The sequence below is a fragment of the Fukomys damarensis genome, unplaced genomic scaffold (genome assembly GCF_012274545.1).
Source record: "Fukomys damarensis isolate Sample0158 unplaced genomic scaffold, DMR_v1.0_HiC HiC_scaffold_17, whole genome shotgun sequence".
NCBI classification, from domain to species: domain Eukaryota; kingdom Metazoa; phylum Chordata; class Mammalia; order Rodentia; family Bathyergidae; genus Fukomys; species Fukomys damarensis.
In genome coordinates, this window is record NW_022900929.1 from 6039326 (window position 1) to 6061572 (window position 22247).

The 22247-nt window shown below is 50.5% G+C and overlaps 1 protein-coding gene across 7 annotated transcripts in view; it reads left to right on the top strand.

The window, feature by feature from the left end:
- Nucleotides 1-18756, top strand: part of Mad1l1 (mitotic arrest deficient 1 like 1) — a 322214-nt gene extending 303458 nt beyond the window's left edge. For 6 of the 7 annotated variants that reach the window (XM_010612080.3, XM_010612079.1, XM_010612081.3 and 3 more), the window contains one exon: nucleotides 18257-18756. In XM_010612080.3, the coding sequence (XP_010610382.1) occupies nucleotides 18257-18415 (159 nt within the window). In that variant the 3' untranslated portion in view covers nucleotides 18416-18756. The remainder of the gene's footprint in view (nucleotides 1-18256) is intronic. The other variant, XM_010612083.3, reaches the window with a different exon arrangement.
- The last annotated feature ends 3491 nt before the right edge of the window (nucleotides 18757-22247 follow it).

The window sequence follows — 22247 nt, forward strand, 5'->3', positions numbered from 1 at the left end:
CCCCCCCCCTGTGCTGGGCCTAGGCCTCTCCCTGCCATGGCCTCTTCGGCTCTCTCCAGGAAGACAGGCCTGGGACAAAGCCTGCCATTTCAGATGTGAGGCTTGGGCCAGGTCTCCTCCCCGATCTTTGTTTTTGACTCCCTCATATTAGGAAGAAAAAAAAAACTCCCAGTAGGAACCATGTAAATTTGGCAATGAGATGTTTTAATTGCACCTCAAAATAGACTGCAATAAAGAACATTAAACGGTGACTAACCAGTTGTACTGAAGGGAGCCCCAGCAGTCAAAGGTGACCAGCTGATAGCGTCTTCCCACTCACAGGCTCTAGGTGCTCAGCAAGGTGTCAGTGGCTGCAGTGTCACGCCCACCTGTGCCCTTCCCCCAGGCTCCAGCCAACCTCAGGCTCTGCGACACAGCAGCACCCGGCAGTCACTTGAGCCGGCTTTGCCCAAGTCTTCTAACAGGAAGAGGAAGAGCCTACTCTGTTTAGTTGATGAGAACCTCTAAGGCACAGGAAGACAGAGACCAAAGTGTCACCCTGCAAGGCCCAGAGCAGAGCCAGTGGCTTTATGGGGAGTGTGGCCGTCTAGAAGTATCCAGGTCCCCATTGCAGTGATCTCAAAGTTGTGTCATAAAGGATTCACATAGTTTTGATAGAGAATGACAGTAATCTTCTTTGGCCCTTGTCCTCTGGGAGGATCCCTGAGGGCTCCACATACTTGGAATGCCCAGGATCTGGATTTTGTGTTTCTTTTTGTTTGTTTTAATCCATCCTATGAAGACTTTTCCAGAGCCTGTGGCTTGTGCTTTACTCAAAGTCTTTGTCCTCCATCCAAGGCTGAAAGCCTGAATCAGTCTGTGTGCCAAGCCACGGGGGCTGTGGCGGGGCGGGGGGTGACCACAGACAAGAGCTCCACACAGGGCCATTTGGTACAGAGGCCCTGCCCCCAAGACAGCCCACCAGGGTCCTGAGTCCCGCCTGTCCTTGCAGAGAGCCAGTAAGCAGTGGGTGCCATGGAATGTCCTGCGTGAGCTGCTGTCGACCTTTCTCATCTGGAGTGTGCCATGGGGATCCTGAGCCAAGAACAGAGTGAGCTGTGGTGGCCCAGCACTGAACCCTGAAGACGGGAGCCCTGGTGGGTAGCTGGGTCTCCTGGGGCTCTAGCCCATCGGAAGCCAGGAGCCAGGCAGGAAGGGCCATGTGTGTGAAACATGGAGTGTGCTCCCACTTCCGCTCCTGCTTAATCACCAACTGCGTCGTTGCAGAGTTGAGATGCGGCTTAAGAAGCCTTTGTGAGTAATTAGTGTCAGAAACACAAGATCTACAAAGCCATAAACTCACAGCTTGGTGGTGTTACTAAGTACTAATTAAAAAAGAAGAAAGAAAACTCCCTTTTATGATGAGATTCGCAGCCCTAACAAAGATGAAAAACAGGCAATTTACAGATCATTCCAATTTCAGGCCATGAGTGACCTGTCCCCCTGGGTCAAGGCAGACACACAAGGTGGCACAGGTCACAAGGATGCCTAGCCCAGCAGGGATCCTGACCGGAAGGCGGGTACTCAGAGGGCAGAGTCGCCTGCCCAGAATGACAGTGGGACCATCCCAGCCACAGATGAGAGCACTGAGCAAGGCCCAGAGCCCACAGTGTCCCCACCAGAGTCTGCCTAAGACAGCGCTCGGTCCTTGAGGCAGACAGGAACAAGGTCGGTGGCTTCAGAACCCCAGCAGCCCCTTCATCCCCTCCTGATCCCATGTCCAGTGAGGACTTGGGATGCAGTAAAGCAGCTTCCAGGAGTCAAATGGCCTTTAAATTCAAGGCTCTTGCAGCAGTCTCAGCCATTCTGGACCACTCCTTGGGCAGCCCACAGGAACAGTGGGAGCCACCATTGAGCATGGCCACTGGATTTGCCTCGCTTGACCCCAACTAGGAACTGGACAGAAACCAAACACATCAAAGCAGTTGGCCTGGGAGGCTCTGAAAGAAGGGGGATCCTGAGTCAGGTCACAGAGACACTGCCTTCATCTTACAGTGTTCTTTTCTGCCATCCCCCCACCCCAGGACAGGGAAGGCTGTCACTCATCCACATGAGACGTAAGGGCAGAGGCTCCTGGTGACTCAACCAGTACAAAGTAACTGAGTCCTATGCCCACACGTGTGGGCCACAAATAGCTTCACCTGTTCTGTCTTCCTGAGAAGCTGCATGGCCAGTCGGCCGCTCTGCAGTGCCGGACACAGCCATTTCAAGTGAGTGAGAGGGAAAGGGAGGAGAGCATATCCCGCGCTCCATCAGGGACTGCAGGATTCACCTCTGAAAGTCACGTCATTCGCGGGGATATTTTTAACCCAGAACCAGTAAAATGTGCCGGTTGGTTGCAGCAGGGGCCTACTCCTGCAGCAGATGGCAGCCAGGCTGTCATTCAGGTCCCACCAGGACCCCCGGAGCAACATGTGCCACTGTGAAGCACAGCCTTCTCCTTGGGAGCCTGCTCCCACCAGCCACTGGCCTGCAAGAGACCTCAGTGTGGTCCAGAGATGCCCATGCCCCTGTCCCAGGCTACTCTGCAGACAGCACCGCCTGGTCCCAAAGTCACTTTGCCCTCAGCTGGCTCCTGACTATCTGTTCATGTCCTCTGGACAGAGGTCAGGGCTGGCTGCCTTGTGCCATGTCCATTGTGGGACCTGAGATGCAGTGGATGGAAGGGGCAGCTTGGGGCTGGAAGAGGGAAGAGATCCCTCCCAGCCTTCCCTGTCCATGGCAGATCCTGTCGCGCTGGCCTCTGGGGGTCTGGGGGCCCCATCACAGGGAAGGAGTTAGACTGGATAACCTGTGACTGCTGACCACACAACCCCAGTATGACCTCCAGTGCAGGTTAAGTACTGCATGTGACCGAGTGACAGGTCACAGGTCCCCAGGAAGGGCTGCTCCATAAGTGGAGTTGAGACTTGTCCCATGTCTGGGATGTGCAATTCCTTCATCAGCCTGCTTTTGGTGGGTGGCTATACGCCCAGGTATGGGTCCAGAAAGCATCACTTTCCAGTGCCACCACCACCTTACATGGAAATGGAATGAGAGGACCTGTACCCTGTAGCCAGAGGTTGGCCTCTGTGTGTGTGTGTGTGTGTGTGTGTGTGTGTGTGTGTGTGTGTAGTTTCGAATAGAGTTCAGGTCCTTCACACAAAGCTACATCCCTAGCCCTTCTTTATTTTTTTGACACAGAGTCTTGCTGAGTTGCCAGGTACCCACACTGAGCTTGAATTTGTAATCTTCCTGCCTTGGCCTTCCAGAATGCTAGGATTACTAGCACCACCATACCCAGCTGGGCCTTTACTATGAAGCAGTATCGTGATATAATTCCCAGAGTTTGGCAGTGGCCACCACTCTCGTTGCCCCAGAAGGAAGTCCTCCCCCACCTCCCCTCTGCCCCAGCCCTGGGTTACCTCTCCCTGTGCACTGTCCATGAATCTCCCTTCTGTGTCCAGCTTATGGTTTTCCTCCTTCACTGAACCCTGTGTTCTCCAGCTTCACCCACACTGTGACACTTTCTTTTCTACTGACAGATACCCTTCCATCATGTGGATGAAGCATGTGTTATTTGTCCACTCATTTTTGATGGGCATTTAAGTGGCTTCTAGTTTTGGCTTTTCTGCATAGTGGGCTGTGACATTCTCCTGTCAGGTTCAGTGTCGATGGATGTTTCCATTTCTCCAGTAGATGCCCAGAATGGACTCACAGGGTTACATGGTAATTTTATGTTGGACTTTTAAGAAACTGCCCTTCATCTCCCCTAGCAGCTGTACTTCATCTTTTCTCAGCAGAGACAAGGGCTCCAGTCCTCCCCAGGGTAGGTGTGAGGTGGTGCCAGCTGATGGGGCCCCTTACCCTCATGAAATTCAAACGCAGACTTGAAGTGGGCTTTGTGCATTGCTCTGGGGTGGGAGCCATGGTGCTATCCTTGAGGGACTGTGGTCCTGAAGAGTGAGGAGTGCACTTCCTGTCCAGTTGGAGCTGGCCAAGATTTGTCTGGAGATGCCCAGGTGTCTAAGAAGGAGCCACTGTGTCAAGTGGACCGCAGGAATGGAGCAGATCCCCCATGTCTGCCCAAGACAGCCAGACATCCTAAGCATCACCCTGCCTGCCAGCAGTGAAAGAGGCCACACTTCCTGCCATGGCATTTCTCCTGTCACCTGCTTTACAGATGCCTTTCCACATCCTGTGTGTGTATACCTGTGCAGCTGTCACCATGGAGATAGCAGATATGCCAGCATCCCCGAGAGATCCTGGACCCTTTATTCTCCCCTCCTTCCCCTTCCAGCCCACCTTGTTTCCAGGCAGCTGTGAGCTCCTCCTGTGCCTGTCCTTGTACCCTGGGACACACCTTCCAGCGTGTGTGTGTGTGAGTGGAATCGGACTGTGTGGGGCTCTTTCTGTCTTCTCCCACTCCACTGATTGCTCTGAGGTCTACCCAGCTGCCCCTTGTGTTAACAACTCATTCCTGCTGGGACTGAGTAGTGGTCCCTTGGGTGCCACAGTTTGCTTAGCCACCCGGCTGCTCATGGACACTTGGTCATTTCTAGTTTGGGGCTACTGGAAATAAGTTTTCAGTGAATGCTCACATGCTGGTCTTTACAAGAACACGTATCTCCTTTCTCATGGCCAAATACATGGAATGGAATTGCTGGATAATGTGGTGGGTGTATATTTAACTTTACAAGAAAATTGCCAACTGGTTCCCAGAGCAGCTGCTCATTCTACAGCAGGTCCTGTCTGCAGCAGAAAAGTAGATGTCTCACACCCTCCCAGGAACTGACAAAGTTGGACTTTTCCATCTCAGCTGTTTAATAGGAGAGTAATGGTGTCTCCTCACGGCTCTCCCTTATGACTAATGATGATAACCCTCTACCTACTCAGGTGTTTATTTGCCATTTTTTTGGCGCAGCATCTGTTTAAAAATTGTGCTCCTAATTTTAATGGGTTTTATTTTCTTAATATTATGTTTTTAGTGTTATGTACATCCTCTACATAAATCCTGTTCAGATATGTACATTGCTGTATTTTCCCTTAATCTCTGGCTTGCAAAATACACCTTAGGTTTGGTCACATGATTTTACCACACTTACTGAGAAGATCACATGATTTTTCTCTCTTATTGTCAGTATATTGAATTATTTTGCGAGTTTCTAGTAGTAAATGAACCTTGTATACTCTTGATGAGAAGAGTTAAATGTTCTAGTTTTTCAGTCTTTTATTGAGAGCGCTTTTGGTGTCGTTTCTGAGAAATCTTCATCAGACCCAAGGTCCCAAAGATTTGCTTCATTTTTTTCTTCCAGAAGTTTTAGTTTTCCAGTGCACCATCATGTCCAGTTTCCAGCCAGTGTTGTGTGTGGTGCTGGTGGCAATGGGGCCTGCTTCTGGGTAAGGCATGGATGTCCCATGACGCCAGTATCCTCAGTCACAAAGCCCAACCTGTCTTTGTTCTCAGCCACAGACCTGCTGTCTGTCAGTGCGTGAACCTGTATCTGGACTATCCATCACTATCTGCAGATCTGTCTGTCTGTCTGTCTTTGAGTCTATGCCATGTCGTCTTCATCATTGTCATGAAATCAGGTTGTGTTCGCCTCCGGCTTTGTTCTTTTTCAGAGTTGTTTGGAGATTTTAGGCTCCTTAAGTTTCCATATTAGCTGTAGACTCAGCTTTTCAATTTCTACAAAAAACATCAGCTAGGATTTTGATGACAGTCACACCGATTACAGATCGGGGAGGACTGACATCCTAACAGTGCATCCCCTGCCTGTGATTGCCTCCTCTCAGCCGTGCCTTCTGAGTTTCAGTGTGTAGGTGTCACACATATTTTTGGATTTATCCCTAAACTTTTTCATAGTTTGATATTATGATAAAGGGCATTGTTTTTTGTTTCTAACTTCAGTTTGTTGATACAGTACAAGTATATTGGCCTTTGTATTTTATAACCTTGCTAAATTCACATCTTAGGTCCGGTAGTTTCCTAGTGTATTTAATTGGGCCTTCTACATAGATCACAATGTCTTTGTGTCCAGGCAGGAGTATTCCTGCTTCTCTCGGATACTTTTGACTTCTTTTTATTCTTTTCTATCACTGGCGAGAACCTCCAGAACACTGTTGCATAGACATGGTGAGAGTAGACAACTATCTTTATCTTCTTTTCTTTTCTGTTTTTCTTCCTTCCCCTCCCCTTACCTTCCCTTTCTTCCTTTATTTCTCTTTCTTTTTCTCTCTCCTTTTGGCAGTAGTGGGGTTAGAACACAGGGCCTTTGCACTGAGCTACTTCCCCAGACCTTTTTCATTTGAGACAGAGTTTCCCAGGCTGGGACTTGAACTTTTGATCCTCCTGCCTCAGCCTCCCAGAGTGATGGGATATTAGGCATGCATCACCATGTCCAGCTGTTTGTCTTATTTTGAATCTGAAGGAGAAGCACTCATCCCTAATAACAGAGGGTGGTGTCTGCTTTGCATCATTCACTGACATCCTTTGTCAGGGCAGCCTGGGACATTCTTATCTAATCCTAGTTTAACATGGTGTTTTTTAAGAAAAAAAAAAGTGCTGGGTCTGGTCCTATGTTTGGTTGTTCCGCACTAATTAGGATACCATATGGTTTCCCTTTTGTACTTTAATATGGTGAGATACTTTTAGTTTCTAGGGGTCAGCCGAGCTTGTGTTCTTGGGTAGACCCTGCCTGGTCATGATTATAATCCTCTTCCTGTTACCAGACCTGAGTTGCTGGTCATTTTGTTTAGGGTGTTTGCTTATTCCTGAGGATTATTGTTCTGTAGTTTTTCTTTTGTAAGATCTTCCAGTTTGGGTATCATAGCACAGGGCTATTCTCACAGAATGAAATATGAAGCTTTCCTCTTATGCGGGTTTTCTGAAAGAGTTTGAGTGGCTTTCACCAGGAAAGCCAATGGCCCTTGAACCTCTCTTCACGAGGAGGTCTCAGCCACTGATCCCACTTCCTGAATGTGCGTGCAGCTGTCCGGGCTCATTTCTTTTGTGATAGTCTGTGTCTTTCAAGGCGTTTGTCCATTGTGACCTAAACTGTGAAATTTATTGACCTGCATTTCATGTTCCTTTAACATCTGAGGATTTCCTTTCTGCTGCCTTCCTCACCTCTGATGTTGAGGATTTGTGACTTCCCTCTTTCATTCCTGATCACATTGGCCAGGGTTGCTCATCATATATCTCCTATAAGAAACAACTTTTCTGTTGTCTGTTTTACCAGTGTCTCTTTGTTCTTTATCTTCTTTCTCTTGACTATATCGAATCTCTGCCTTCTTTGTTTAGTTTCTGAAGTGGCAACTGAGGTCGAGACCTCTTTTCTTTCCTAATGTGGCCATCTGATGTCATGGATTTCTTACTGATTTTTGCTTCAGTCACATGCTACAAACTCTGGAAGTTTGTATTTGCCATCTTCTCAGTTTAATTGCTTAATGGTTTTCTTTTTGATGTCTTCTTTGACCCATAGGTTATTTTTTTTCAGCTTTAATTGAGTTTATTGGTACATTTTAGGGATACAGTACAGTTACATTCATTGTTGGGATCTTGTACCTCTACATGACAAGTCTTGATTCTCATTTTTTTCCCCTTACGACCCATAGGTTATTTTAAAATAAGTTATTTAGTTTCCAAATATTTTCAAGATTCCCAGATTTTCAGTAATTGATTTGTAGCATAATTCCATTGTGGTCAGAAAACATACTCTGAGTGATGTAAATCTTTAAATTTATTGAGCTCTTTTGAGAAAAAGTATCACTAAGTTGCCCCGGGCTGGGCTCAAACTTGTGATCCTCCTGCTTCAGCCTCCCAGAGTGCTTTATCACACTCAGCTTTAAACTGTATCTTAAGGTGCAGAACATCATCTGTTCTGGTGAATGTCCTGTGTATTCTCAAAAGAGAATGTGTATTATGCAGGAATGTGCTGTTAATGATAACGAGATAACATTTTTTTAAAGAGGTGTCAGATCGTCTACATCCTTGACAGTGTTCTGTCTTTCTGTCATATCAGCTATCAAGAATGAATATTGACGTCTCTGACTACATGGATTTGTCTACTGCTTCTTGCATTTCTATCAGCTTTTGCTTCATGCAGAAATTGGAACCTTTATCCCTCCTAATATTCTGTGCTCCAAAATCTACTATGTCTGATACTAGGAAAGCCAGTATGGCTTTTGACTTCAGTTACCATGGGATATGTTTTTTATCCTTTTGCTTTTAATCTACTTGTGTCCTTATATTTAAAATGTGTTTCTTATAAGCAGCTTATTCTATTCATATCTCGTCTGATAGTCTCTGCCTTTATCCTGTGGTCCCTAGACCAGTTCCATTTAAGTTGGTCGCACTTTAAGTCTAGCATCTTATTTTCTATTTGTCCTGTTTGTTCTTTGTTCTTCTTTCCCTCTCTTTTTCTGCCTTGAATATTAATTGAGCATTTCTAACCAACTCATATATCTCCTTTTTGGATTTCCTAACTACATTTCCTTATCTTGCTGTTTTGCAGATTATTTTAGAATTACAATGTATATCTTTAACTTATCACAGTCAACTTTGGTTTTTGTTGTTGTTGTTTGTTTTTTTGTTTTTGTTTTTGTTTTTTTTTTTGGTTTTTCGGTTTTTTGAGATAGGGTCTCACTATGTACTTGAGACTGCCCTGGAACTCACTATGTAGCCCAGGCTGGTCTCGAACTCACAGCGCTCCTCCTGCCTCAGCCTCCCGAGTGCTGGGATTACAGGCGTGTGCCACTATGCCCAGTGCTATCACAGTCAACTTTGAAATGATGTGATGTCCCTTTTTTCTTCTCTCCTTCCTGCTCTAGCCTTCTTGCTACACATTTCACTTATGTGCACATTGTAGGCCCCTGATATATTGTTACTATATCTACTTGAATGGCCACTTTTAAAGACACTTAAATAACTGTTCGGTGTGATGCACCTGCTTCTGAGTTTTCCTCCTCCTTACCCTGGCCTCCGGGTGCTCCAGCCCTCTGACCAGCCCCAGTTCCCACCCATTTCCTTCTCTCCGAGGACTCCCTCCTCCAGCCAGCCCTGCAGGACTAGCCTGCAGGTGCTGAGCTCTTTCACCCTTGCATGTCTGTAGATGTCTTTATTTTTTGAAAGAACTTTTCACTGGGGTAGAGCTCTGGATCAACTGATTCTTCATAGCTGCTGTTGAACTCACTTTTTACTATCTTTGTTTTTGGTGAGAAATCTGCTGTCATCCTTATCTTGGCTCCCCTGTAGGGAAGTTGTCCCTGTCTTCCACACCCCTGTCCTCCCACAGAGGTGACCCTCTCTTCCCCTGAAGGAGAAGGTGTCTCTCTCTTCCCCTGACTGCTTTTAAGACTATCTTTATTCCTGGCTTTGATTTGGATGTAGTTTTCTTCACGTATTTTCTGTTTGGGTTTGCTGGCCCGCTGAGAGTTGTATTTGTACTTGGCTCCTCACTTTAGAGGCCTGGAGTTGTTGCTTTCCCCCGCCCCATACTGCTTGCAGATCCCTGGTAACTGATCACACCAAAGGCCCTGAGCACAAGTCTGCCATCACCCTGGTCTCTACACAGAAGGCAGGCTTTGGTCGCTAGCATGTGGCTGTCAAAGGAGTCTCTTCTGCATGGATTGTTGGGCTGACAGCCACAGCTTGGTACCATGACTCGTGGCAGCACAGAGCCTGGCAGCTTGAGAACTGGAGTGGAGGTGAGACAGAGTGTGCCCAACACTTGACCACCTTTGTCATCAGAAGCAGATCGCACTGAAGGGGGAGGACTGACAGGCTGGTGTTTGGAGGCAGGTTATTGGGAGCTGCTTCAGAAATGCCACCACACCCCATCTGTGGCCTTGCATTGTAGACCTCAGGGAGCCTGTCATAGGCCATACAACACAATCCTTCTGCTCACAAATGTACTTTTCCTTCTGTCTTGTTTTGGCTGACTTCTCTCATGCATCCTCAGGGCCACTGACATCTTCTGCAGCCTCTGACCTGCCTCGACCCCGCCCAGCATTCCTCCGCTCGTATGTTGTCATTTTCATCTTTAGGTCACTTTGGTTCTTTTGGTATCTTTACATCTCTCTGTAGCCATATGGGGTGAAAGGACAGGACTTAATGTTGCCCATGATTCTGACACCAACTCTGAGTTGATTGCAACTGACCGACTTTCGTCAATTTAGCTGGCTCTGCAGCACCTGGCAGTGATGGTGATGACAGCTATTGTGGTCTCCACCCGTGGGCTGTGGGGCATTCTGTACTCTAGCAGCTCGGAGATGCAGGGAAGCCATCTGGAAACGGGCATGACCAGGGCGTATGTAGGGCTCATTGGCCTATAACCAATGTCTTAGTTACTTTTCTCATTGCTGAGAACCCAATACCCAAAGCTAAAGGAGGAAATGGTTATTTGGTTCATAGTTTGTACAGGTTTCAGTCCATAATCATCTGGCTCCAAGGTGAGGTGGCGTGACACGGGGGCATCACAGGGGAGAGGCAGTTCATGGAAGGCAGAAGGCAACCAGCAGTAAAGTAGCAAGCAGCCACAACAATCTCCTCTCTGTCCCTTATATTTTATCCACTCACCCCAGGGTGCACCTTCCCATTATCCACTCCCAGAACTACACCAAACTGTCAGTGGTTTGATTACTAGTTTAGTAATCATAGTAATCACACATCCTTGATCCCAGCATCACACACTCTAGATCCAGCCACCTCTGAAAAGCCCCATCTATGACTGCATAAGGCTTTAGGAAGACATAAAGATACCAGCCATAACAGCCCTCTTAGAAGGTAAGACCCTTCTTAGTGTCCACACATGCCCCATGATATGCCAGGTTTCTGTGTGGCCAACAGGGACAGGTGCTGTCCTCCACCCTGAGTGAGCATCAGTGCTGCTTTCCGGTTGCTTTCTCTCATCCTTTCTCTTGGCTTCCTTTTGAAGACATTCTGTGTAGTCCTCTGTTCCTCTGTCCCTCACAGCATTCAACCCTGAGCCTCGAGTCACTTGTCACCCAGCTTCAGCCTCTCCTCAACCCAAGGAAGCCACTGGGCTCTGCTCTTTGTCCCCTCGAGTTCAATGATTTGAAAACCACTGTTTCATACTTTGTGTCTCATTCTTTGTCTGTTTTGGGTGAGGAGTGAGTCACCCTGTCACCCACTTTGACTGGGAGCTAGGGCACTGGACATGAGTTGTGTCATCCGGGGCAGGGCAGCAAGTTCTTATCCCCATCCCCTAGCAAGGAAACTGCAACAGGAAACGGGCAGCAAGTGTTGTACCCAGGGTCACACAGCAAATAAGAAGGACAGCTGGGTTGGAGCCCACTCCTGATCCCTGGTCCCTGCCCTGGCAGCACCGGCTGCTTCTTAGGTCGGGCGGAGCCATTGCCCTATGTGTGGCAATTCCTCAAGAGGCCTCTGCCAGAAACTGTGTGTCCTGTCTGCATGGGAGCCAAACAGAACAGAGGCCGCCCACATGTCCCACTCGCTCCTCACTGAGAGAAGAATCTGGAGGGGCTTGTGTTGTCCAGCCCTTGTCAAGGAGGGCATAGTTACCCTGTACCTGGGGTGGGGCGGCCAGGCCCTGGGAGTGCTTCTGTGGCCCTCCCGCTGCACTTGGGCCCTCAGGACCTGGTCTGCCCCTCCTCCATTGTACTTTGCACCTTCTCTAACTCACCCTGCCCACTGGGGACCTCCCTGACAAGGAAACTTCCCAGAGATGCCCAGCAGGCCCTGGCTGCAGGCCCCATGCCCTCTCCCCTCCTTTCTTCCTGCAGGAGCGGTGCTAGTAGCTCTGGAGTGGAGCTTAGGAGGCAGGAATGGGACTTGTGGGTTTGAGATCCACCTGTGGCCAGCTCCTGAGGAAAAGGTCACCCAGCTGGCGGCAAGTTCTCCTGGTGCAGTCATAATCACCCGGGCCATGTTTGGCAGGTTCCCTAGTGCAGTCCCATGCAGCACTGGGCAGCCATTCTCTCCACACGTCAGGCCTTTGGAACTTCCTGCCAGACATTCTGGGTGCTGCCAGCAGTCTTCCTGACTATTCCGATGCTGTGTCCATTTGCATGTCCCCTTGTACACAGTGTCTGCCAAGGCCTCCTGTAGCTGGCTGTGCTGTCCCCCCTGAGGACAACAGGGTGAGCCAGGGGTCCCGCATGCACTGGGAGTCCAGGGATCTTCCAGGACCAGGTGTACCTCTGAACACACAGCCGCATGGCCCTGGCCTGGGGAGGAGACCATGACTCCGTGAGCCAGTGCAGGCTAGGGACCCCTGTCCTGGGGGCCAGTGTGAAGGAGGGATCACTCAGGCCACAGTTCCTAAAGAGGATGGATGTGCAGGTATGCCAGCTTATGTGGCCATCATGCTGCGTGCGCATGCTGGGGCCGAGGCAGGACTCGACACTGGGAATGTCTTGATGACTCTGCCTACCCTGCCTGTGCTCATGGACAAGGGGGATGAGCTGGTCCAGAGGCAGGAGGCGAGAGAGAGGGCCAGGGGTTCTGGAGGGCCCCAAGGGCTACACACCTGCCCCCAGGGAGACAGGACCAAGGAGGTCAGGCAGCACTGAGACAGCATGAAAGGACAGACCCTATGGTGCCACAGCCCCTGGGCCTCGACAGCTTCTTTTTATAGACCGCATCACCATCAAACACATGTAGACCCAGGGCTCAGGCCTGACTAGGCTACTGTAGTCTGCAAGCCACACTGTGTCTAGCTGCCCTGGAGTCCTTATCCTCTGTCAAGGATAGAGGAACAGAGCAGGCGGGGAGCCCCCTGTCTAGAAGCTTCTGGGGAGGTTACACCATCCACCCCACAGCTTTCTGCCTTATTTTTCACATTTTCTATCCCTCACACTTAGTGCTGGCCCTGCCAGGAAAGTAGGGAACCTGGGGTGGGTCACACTCTTGTCCCTTCCTCAGCTCTGCTTCAAGGGTTACATGACCTATCCCTCCTCTGGCCTCTGCCACAGCAAGGCCACCTGTGTGGGGTTGATCAGGGACCTCAGAAGCCATAGCCTCTCTGTGATGTTGCAAGAAGGGTCCCTGGCTTCCATCTGCCTTATCCCTTGCTGGATGCCACCCAGGACTGCTCCCACCAGTGCTGTGTCCCCTAAGCCCCTGCTCCAGCCTCCTCCTGCTGTGGACCAGACCACTCTTTGCAGTAGCCACTGAGGTTCTCCCACTGTCTCCTTTCACAGAGCAGACATTTTTATGCTGGGCATAGCTTTTCCCTGGGCTACAGCTGCCCCAGTGGCAAAAGACCCAGCCCCTACAGTGGGGTGGAGACCAGGCTGGGAGCAGCTCACTTCACAGTAGCAGCTCTGGCAGGTCCAGGCCACGAGTCAGCCACTGTCCCTTGCACTTGTGGCTGGAGTCAATGTAAGAGTCCTCGCCCATGGTTACCCACTGTGCGTGCACCTTCCCCTGAGCCTGGAGCCTCTGGACCCTGCCTCCTTTAGTCTTCTCAGCCATTTGCAGACAGACTCAAAGAGCCCAACAGTGAGCCCAGGCCATAGTGTCCAGGGGCCTTGCCATGTTCAGCACAGGGTCTTATAGACCCAGACCTCCAGGCATGGGCTGTGTTCCTCCAGCTCAGTGCTGGAGGCCATGTTAAAGCCTCAGGACTGAGGGCCTATGGTACACACATAGTGTACGATTTGGGGGACATGGGGACGTGGCTACGGCAGGGGGCACTTGGTAGGTTGGCATGGCTCGCACTTGCACACTCACTGAGGCCTGTGCCCTGCATCTGGGTCCTCCCCTGGCTCAGAAACAGCAGGGGAACTGAGAAGGTGCTTTTTATATCGTCTAAGATCTTTCCCCAATCCTAATTCCTGAAGACTTATCTTTTTTAAATTGTATACACTCAAGTTCATGATGTATTTTGAGTTAAATATTGTATTAGGTATGAGCTTTATCTTTTAAAAAAAATTTAACTGTGCTGTCCAGCTGCTCCAATACCATTTATAGAAGGCACTGTCCCCCCTTCATGAAGTTGTTGTCACTTCCCACCAAGCATGTTTGGGCCTCTCTTGCTTCCCCTGACCTGTCCCCCTGGTCTGTCTGTCCTGCACTGCTTCCCATGTCTTTCCTACACAGCAGTTATGCAGTACTGTACTGTAACAACAGTGTACCTTCACTCTGGGAAGGCCACCCCTCCTCCTTCTTTGCCTGGCTCTCCTAGGACTGTCCTTTCCATATAAATTTTAGCATAGATATATCAATGTTAACAAAAAAAAAAAAAAAAAAAAAAAAAAAAAAAAACAAAACCTTGCTGAGATTTTGGTAGGAGTTATAGCAAACCTATAGATCAGTTTTGGAAAAACATGTATATTTTCTACACCAAGTTTTCCGATCTATGAACATTGTATGTCTTTACTTAATATTTTTCTGTTGGTATTTTATAACTTTTAGCATTAAGATTTTTATAAATAGTACTGCTCTTATTTTTTTTTACTTGTTCACTGTTGCTTTATAAAAACACAATATTGGGGTGTGTGTGTGTATGTGTGTGTGTGTGTATTAATCTTGTTTCCTGAAACCTTAATTATTGGTTGCAGTATCTCTGTAGGATTCTTTACATCGACAGTCATGTCATTTGTAAGTAGAATGGGTTTGGTTCTTTCTTTCCAATCCATGTGCCTCATATTTCCCTTTCTCGCTTTATATCCTGGCTAGGACCTCAGTACCATGCAGAGTGTGAGTGGCAAGGACAGGCCCTCACCTGACTTCTATCTCAGGGAAGCATCCAGCTTCTCACTGTGAAGTCCCAGGTGCTTTGAGACAAGTTGAGAAAGTACCCTCAGTTCCCACTTTGCTGACTTTTTGTTATGACTAGTTAATTTGGTTTGGTCAAATGCATTTTCTGTGTTAATTGATGAGATTATAATTATTCCTCTTTATCTTGTTGATGTGGTAGTTACATTGACCTTCAAATACTGAAGTAGCCTTGCCTACCAGAAATAAATCCCATGTGGTCACGGTGTGGCATTCTTTTCTGTATAGTGCTGTGTTCAGTTTGCTAATACTTGTTGAAGATTTTTGCATCTAAGCTAATGTGAGATACTGGTCTGCATTTGTGTGTGTGCATGTATGTGCGCATGTGTGTGTGTGTGTGTGTGTGTTGGTTGATTTTGGCACCCAATTAATGACAGGGGATATGTTCTCGTTTTCTCAAAGAGATTGTAGAAATCAGCATTAATTCTTAGTTAAATGTTCAATAAAATTCTCTGGTGAAACCAGCAGGGACAGGAGATGTCTTTTTGAGAAGCTTTTTAATTATACATTAGTTTCTTTAATGGTTATAAGAGTGCTCCGATCATCTGTTTCATCCTGGCTGTCCTGGTACTTTGCAGTTTTCCAGGCCGTGGCTCTATCCTTCTAGATTGTCAGACTTGTGTGCACACAGATGTTGTAGGATTTCCTCTGCACTCTTCTAGTAGCTTCGGGTCTGCTGTGGTCCTCCCTGTTTTGTTTCTAGAATTGGGCATCTCTGTCCTTCTTTGGGAGTCTTGCTGGAGCTTTACCCATTTTTATCCTTATTTTTCAAAGGACTGGTTTTTGGTTTCAGTAATACTTTGGTTTCAGTCTTGTTATTCCTGATTTTTATGTCTATGCCATTCCCTTCCTTTTGTGTCCCCCGAGTTTGCTTTGCTTTTTCCAGTTTCTCTGGACAGAAACAGAGACTGCTAACCTGAGATCTTTCTCATAAACATTTAGGGCTGTCTGTCACTTTCCCTGGAAGGCACTGCCTTAGGTACAGTGACAAGTTTCATGATGTTGCATCTTAATTTTCATTCAATTCTCTGTATGTCTTATTTCCCTTGAGATTCCATCCTTGGCCCTTGGACTGCTCAGAAGTGGGCTGTTTAATTTCCCTGGGTTTAAAGGATGTATTATTTTCCTGTCATCTTTGTCTTACGACTCCTTTTGGCACAGCCTCTTCTGTCGTAAGCACTCTGTGCTTCCTGACACCGAGGCCCCACCTCGGCCACTTCAGGAAGCAATGGGGACATTTTTACTAACCTAACCACATAACCTCCCTCACATACAAGCAATATTAAAGTAGCTCCCAGGTATCTGAAATAGTAGGATTTATACTTCCTGAGTATTTTCCGTTTTACTGTATTTCAATTTTACTTATTTGAGCCAGGATTCTGGGTTACAAATGTTGCAGTGCGCTTAACCTCTTGGCCACTCCTCTACTGCATTTCTCATCTGAGGAACTTTCACTGATGCTCTTGATGGGCAGCTCTTTGTCACCCGTGTGCCACACAACTGCAGATAGTGGGGGCAGGATGGCCATGGCGAAAGTGTCTGTCTCTGTTCTCCAAAGTCTCTGTTAGTGCTGGATCTTTCTCTACTCAGAACTCCAGATGTCAAAGTTTTCTGAAGCGCCTACTATATGCACTGGCAGGGACACTGCCAGGTCCGGGGAGAGGGTGAACCAGTACTCAGTGAACTCCGGGGGCCCAGGCACCCTGTGCACTGTGGGACACTTGTCTCCTGCATTTCCTGTTAGTGAAGGCCCTGCCTGCAGCTGGCCTTCCCACCTGAGAGGGAGGCCTTGGGGCACACGCAGCTCTGCTGTCAGGTGGAGGCAGAGGCCCGAGGCCAGGTGAGGCAGGTCCGGCCCGAGTGGTGGCTGCCACCTGCCAGGCAGCCAAGTGTGTTCATTAGGGTTGAGTTGTCTCATTGTCCCCCAGGCACCCCCCGGCCACACTGCCCGTCCCCCCAAACAGAGGGGAGAGGAAGCCAGCGACAGCACATGTAGGCAAGCCCATAAATATTTCTAGCCACAGCCAACACGTCTTACTGGGCAATTTGCTTTTTAAAAAATTGCACTCTAATTTTAAGTGAACAGCCCCTAATTATGGTGATTTACAAGGCACCTGGGGACCGGGTGGTATTTGAACACAGAGGCTGAGCCGAGATTGATCGGCAGGGCATAATTCAATCTGCACATTCTGATAAGGCCGAGGCTGCTGCCCAGGCAGATCTGCGAGAAGAAGTGGTCTCCTGCCAGTGCAAAGGGGACAGGCATGCCAGGAGAAACTGAGTTGGGAGAGTGGGCTGAGAGCCCAGGTCAGCTGTGGGAAGAGGCTCCTCCAATGGGCAAGACTGGCATTTGGTGACTTTAGGATCTCCCCTTCTCTGGGTGTGGATGAAGGGCAGCACCTGCTACTTCTGCCCTCTTCAAGGCCCCCTTTGTGTTGCAGGGACCTCCACCTCCTCCTTTCAGAACCCATGCAGTAGGGGGTAGGGGCCCTGCCCCTCCCTGCTCCTGGCCAGTCCAGATGCAGTGGTCACAGCTCCCTGCTCTGAGTAGAGAAGGCGGGGATCCCAGCCTCCTGGGAAGGGGTCCAGGAGAAATGCGGTGCCCAGGGCCAGGCCAGGCAGCCCAAGTCCTTGGGAGGAGACCCTGAAGACTTCTCCCAATCTGCTCCCCAACCACTAGCTTCCCCAACAGCTGCAGAGAGTCGGCCCCTCTGACATTTAGGGAAAAACATTCAGAGTCGAGAGCAGAAGGCAGAAATGAAAGGATTTTCTTGGGAAAAGGTCAGAGTGGTTTCTCTTATTTTTGTTTAAAAATGGTTTGTGTTGAACTATGACAAGGCTAAATGTATTAGCGGGCTGCAGGAACAGGCGGAGGCGCGAGTGGGAAAACAGGAAAGTTCAGGTAACAAACAAGACAGGTGGCAGCTCCTGGAGCCCACGCACCTTGAAGGCCCTCCGCACGGGGTGGCGGGGTGCGTGTAGGGCACAGGGGTGACTCGAGGCCAAGCGGCTGAAGGTCTCCAGGGAGCCTTAACAGTGGTCAGGTTAGCAGGCAGGAGGGCACTGGCCCAGGGGTCCCCAACTTCCCCCTCGTGGCCGGAAGAAGGAGCACCAGTGTCCTGCGTCCTCCCTTAGGGTGTACGCTTGGATCTGCTGTGTTGAGGGTGCAGCCTCCTCCACCTTTTCCTGGTCTGCTGGCACCAGGGCCATCTCCTCCCACCAGCTGCCTGACCAGGTGACAGAGAGCCTGCTCCAAAATCTGGGGGAGCCCAAGGCCTGGCTGCTGGTGTGACTTTCAGCTTTTTGGCTGGTGACCTGAGCCCCACTCCCTGGGGACAGGACAAAGGGCCCCTTCCCCACCTGGACGACACTGTAGCTCCCCGCCCTGCCATTGCTGTAGTGGATGTGAAGAGGAAGGAGGGCCAAGGCCACACGGCCCCTTACTCACTGCCTGCTGTCTCTCGCCCACAGGCCATGGGACCCTCTGGCTCCAAGATGCAGCTGCTGGAGACAGAGTTCTCCCGCTCAGTGCCAGAGCTCATTGAGCTGCACCTGCTGCGCCAAGACAGCATCCCAGCCTTCCTCAGCGCGCTCACCCTGGAGCTCTTCAGCCACCAGACCACCGCCTAGCTGCCACTGTGACCCAGCCCTCAGTGTCCTGGAATCTGCCAAAGGCCGGTCAGGCAGCAGTGTGGTGTGATCACCATACGCAGCCAGTTGGGCCTCACCGGAGGGCACCCCTGCCCTACCCGCCCGCACATCCTGACTGACCCAGCCCTGCACCATACACTTGTGACTGTGGGAGGACAGTACCCGCCATGGGGGCCTCACCCCCTGTCCTGCTTTGGAGTCAGCCCCTGAGGCTCCCCCTCCCCAGGCCCCACCCCCACTGCCCTGCTCACACACTGCACTGCTCAGACTTAGTCCCCCGGGAGCCGGTGCATTCCCCACGTCCTCAATTCATGAAATAAAGTTTCTTCTCCAGTTGCCTCCTCCTGCTGTCTGTGTGAACAGCCCCAGGTGGCCAGGCCCCTTGCCACAATGCCTATGGACCACCCGGCCCACTGCACTCTCTGCCCAGGGCCCGGACACCAGGACCAGCTTCCAGGCCAGGAGGCTCTGGGGAGAATCGCCCACCTTACCTGGGAACGAAAGTGCCAAGGGGAGGCCTCACACTGGGGGCAGGAGACAGCCTGACAGCGAGGACCCAGCCATTATAGGTGGAGAGCCCTGGCCCTGGAGTGGATCCCAAGGCCTGGTCCCACCTCTGCTCTTGTGTGACCTCAGGCCGGCTGCTCACCCGTCTGAGCTTCTCCCTTCTGCCCTGGAGGGAAAAGTCTCCTCACCAGGAGGGTTAAGCTATGTCACATAGCAGGTACTCAGATGGCTCCCAAGCCAAGGTAGCCAAGGTTCCCCTGAACTGTGGGGACCTCCACAGCCAAGAACGCACATGTGTTTCCTCTCCAGCTCTCCCATACGCCGGTGACCGTGCCCTCCAGCAAGCTCAGGCTCTGGCCAGGACCATCCATTTAGTGGCAGGATGCCTGTGACCTTGGCTCCAAGCCTTCCCTTTGTTCATGGGACCCAGACAGGGTCCTGCAGGGTCAGGGTTTGGGGTGTGGACTGTGGCGCTGGGGTTCAGGGGGCCAGCCCTGCTGAGACACCCAAGCCCAGGAACCCAGGGGCCTGGCTGACAGCCCCTCCCATAGCCCCACCCCTATGCAGCCAGGCTGGTAAGGACAGCAGGGTGGTTTTTTTTTTTTTTTTTTTTTTGAGACAGGGTCTCACTATGTAGTTGAGACTGACCTGGAGCTCACTATGTAGCCCAGGCTGGTCTTGAACTCACAGTGGTCCTCCTGCCTCAGCCTCCTAAGTGCTGGGATTACAGGCATGCACCACCAAGCCCAGAACTTGGGTGGTTTCATTCACTTAGTTTTTCTTTGGACATCACTGCATCTCTGTTGTGTACTCGGCTCTTCCTGGTGCTGGTAGAGGGATAGAACAGTGTTCATAGTGGCCTGGGCAGCCATGGACCAACTTCTGGGTGGCCGCTCACCCTCCACCTAGGAGCCCAGAGCCACCATGGGTGCCAGAGCACCATCAGCGTTGCGGCCCTGGGCTGAGAGTGGCAGAGTGGGGCCAGCCCTCTACCACAGCCTTGCCTAGAGCTACTGGGTGGGGCCCAGCGGTAGTAGGACAGTGAATAAGGATGTGCTACTCCAGGGCCTGCCTATTGGTAAATTCTGCTGAGGCCAGGGCCACCAGCTATAAAGACATGTCCAGGTCAGCCTCAGGCAAAATCATGGCCCAAGGAGCTGAGCTTGAAGCCATTGTGTGTGTGTGTGTGTGTGTGTGTGTGTGTACACTGCTTTGGGAGAGCCACCCAATCTGGACCTCTAAGGTGCTGTTTTGAGTCCCAATGCCAGAGCTGACTGGCTAACCGGAGCAGGAGCAGAAGTTTCAGGCAGGATCTGGAGGACACACCCTATAGCTCCAGACCCCAATCCTGGGGACTCTACCCTCCCAGACTCCTGTCCTCCTACACCCCTGGGAATGCACAGCCTCAGGCCCTGGTGGCTTCAGGGCTCCACCAGCTGTCCCAAGCCAGTGTCACCTCAGGAGTCAGGTCCCTGGCCTGATCTGACAGGCAGAGCCTGGACCACCAGCCACACCTCCAGCATCTGGAATTGGGTGGATGCCCCACAGATAAAAGGCCACTTCCCCAGGGACAGCCTCATACCGGTGTCCTTCCCATGGCTCCAGGTGCTGGTCTCAAGGCCTCCGGGGTTTTCTGTAGCTCCATCCCCCAGGGTTTGGCCCAGGGATTAGCAGTAGCCATCCCAGACTGACAGCAATGGAGCAATGTAGGGAGAACGCACACGCCTGGGTTCCGTTCAGCCACTGCATCCAGGCCAGAGAAAGTTCTGGTTCTGGCAGATCCCAGCTTCTGCCAGCTCCTTAGTGTGCGCCCAAAGCTAAAATGGTTCTTAAGACGCTAATGACTAATTTTAAGGGATTAGTGCCGCAGCGATAAACTGCAATTGCCATGATGTAACAGGATTTGCTGAGCCCAGAGCTCCTCCAGTTCCCCCGGGCCGGGAGGACAGCACCACCTGCTGGGTCCTCCTGGGGACCCTGGCCACTCACTCAGTGCTACCCACCCACCTTCACGCTGTGCCCAGCTTTGGGTGCCAAGCCAGGCATGGGTGGAGTTTGTTGTAGTTTCTTTCCTTTCTGTGGGGCATAGCACAATTCCTCAGGAAAATGGCAAATTCCTGGGTTTTCTTCCAGTGTGTGGCCTGGGGACCAGCAGGTGCCTCCCTGGACTAACAGACTAATGGTGTCATCAGAATCTACTTGAGATAACCTGAACAGTGTGGACACCTGGTCACCGGTGCAAAGCTCTCTGCAGGCGGAAGCGTCCCAGATCACAAAGCCATTCCTGCGGCGAGCTCATCCTGAAGTAGGGCGCACCAAGGGTGGAGGCCGGATTAGAAAGTGGGAGCCTGTGCGTGGTCACACAGGTCCATGTGGACCCTGGACTGACACCCAGCTCTCCCAGCTGCAAACTCAGCCCTGCCAGCCCCAGCGTCTGAGTCTCACTGGGCCCATTCCTTCCTGTTCACAATCAGGAGTGCCAAGTAGAGGGCTGCACCTCTATCCCAAGACAGCCTGGCAGGAGTGACTTGGAAGAGCCAGGGATCAAGGGCCATTCGTGCAGGAGCCTGTGTGCACAGGCTGCTGCGTGCACATGATTGTGTACATGTGCAAATACACAGGACTATGCACACTGTATGCATCATGTACGACCTATGCACGTGTTTATGTCCTGTGTGTCCACCGTGAGTGAGTGAGAGTTTACATACGTGTGGCTACCATGTGCATGAATGGCTGTGTGCACAGCGGCGCAGGCACACGTGAACAATTGTGGGTGGCCATGTGTGCATGAGGGTACATATGCGTGCCTGTACCATGAGGACAGCCTGCTTAAACTTCTGCTTCAGGCCCAGAGACAGTGAGGGCCTCACCCAATGTCACACAGCGAGAGTCCAAGAATGGGAGCTGGGAGTCCAGTCCAGGTGTCAGCTGCCTATCTGCTGTATTTTACATTTCCTTTTCTCTTTTCTCTTTTGCTGCACAATTCTAATGTGCTTTTGCCATTAAAACACAATAAATAAACCTCCAACAATACAGGAGAAATGTGGAATTAAACAAAACCTTCCTTTGGCTCCTTCCCAACCTCTCCCGAGGGCGGGTGGGTTTGCACACCTAACTTGCGGGTGTATGAAAATGCCTGGCTTGGTTTCATTTGATTGTGTGTGTGGTTTTTAAAATAACTGCGTTTTGTTCCGCAGCTCAGTTTTCTCGCTTACCAATATTTCTTGGAAATTTGCCACGGAAGCGTCCACCAGTCTGTTTCACTGGGTTTCTGTTGTCTTCTGGAGACAGCAGCTCCCAGAAA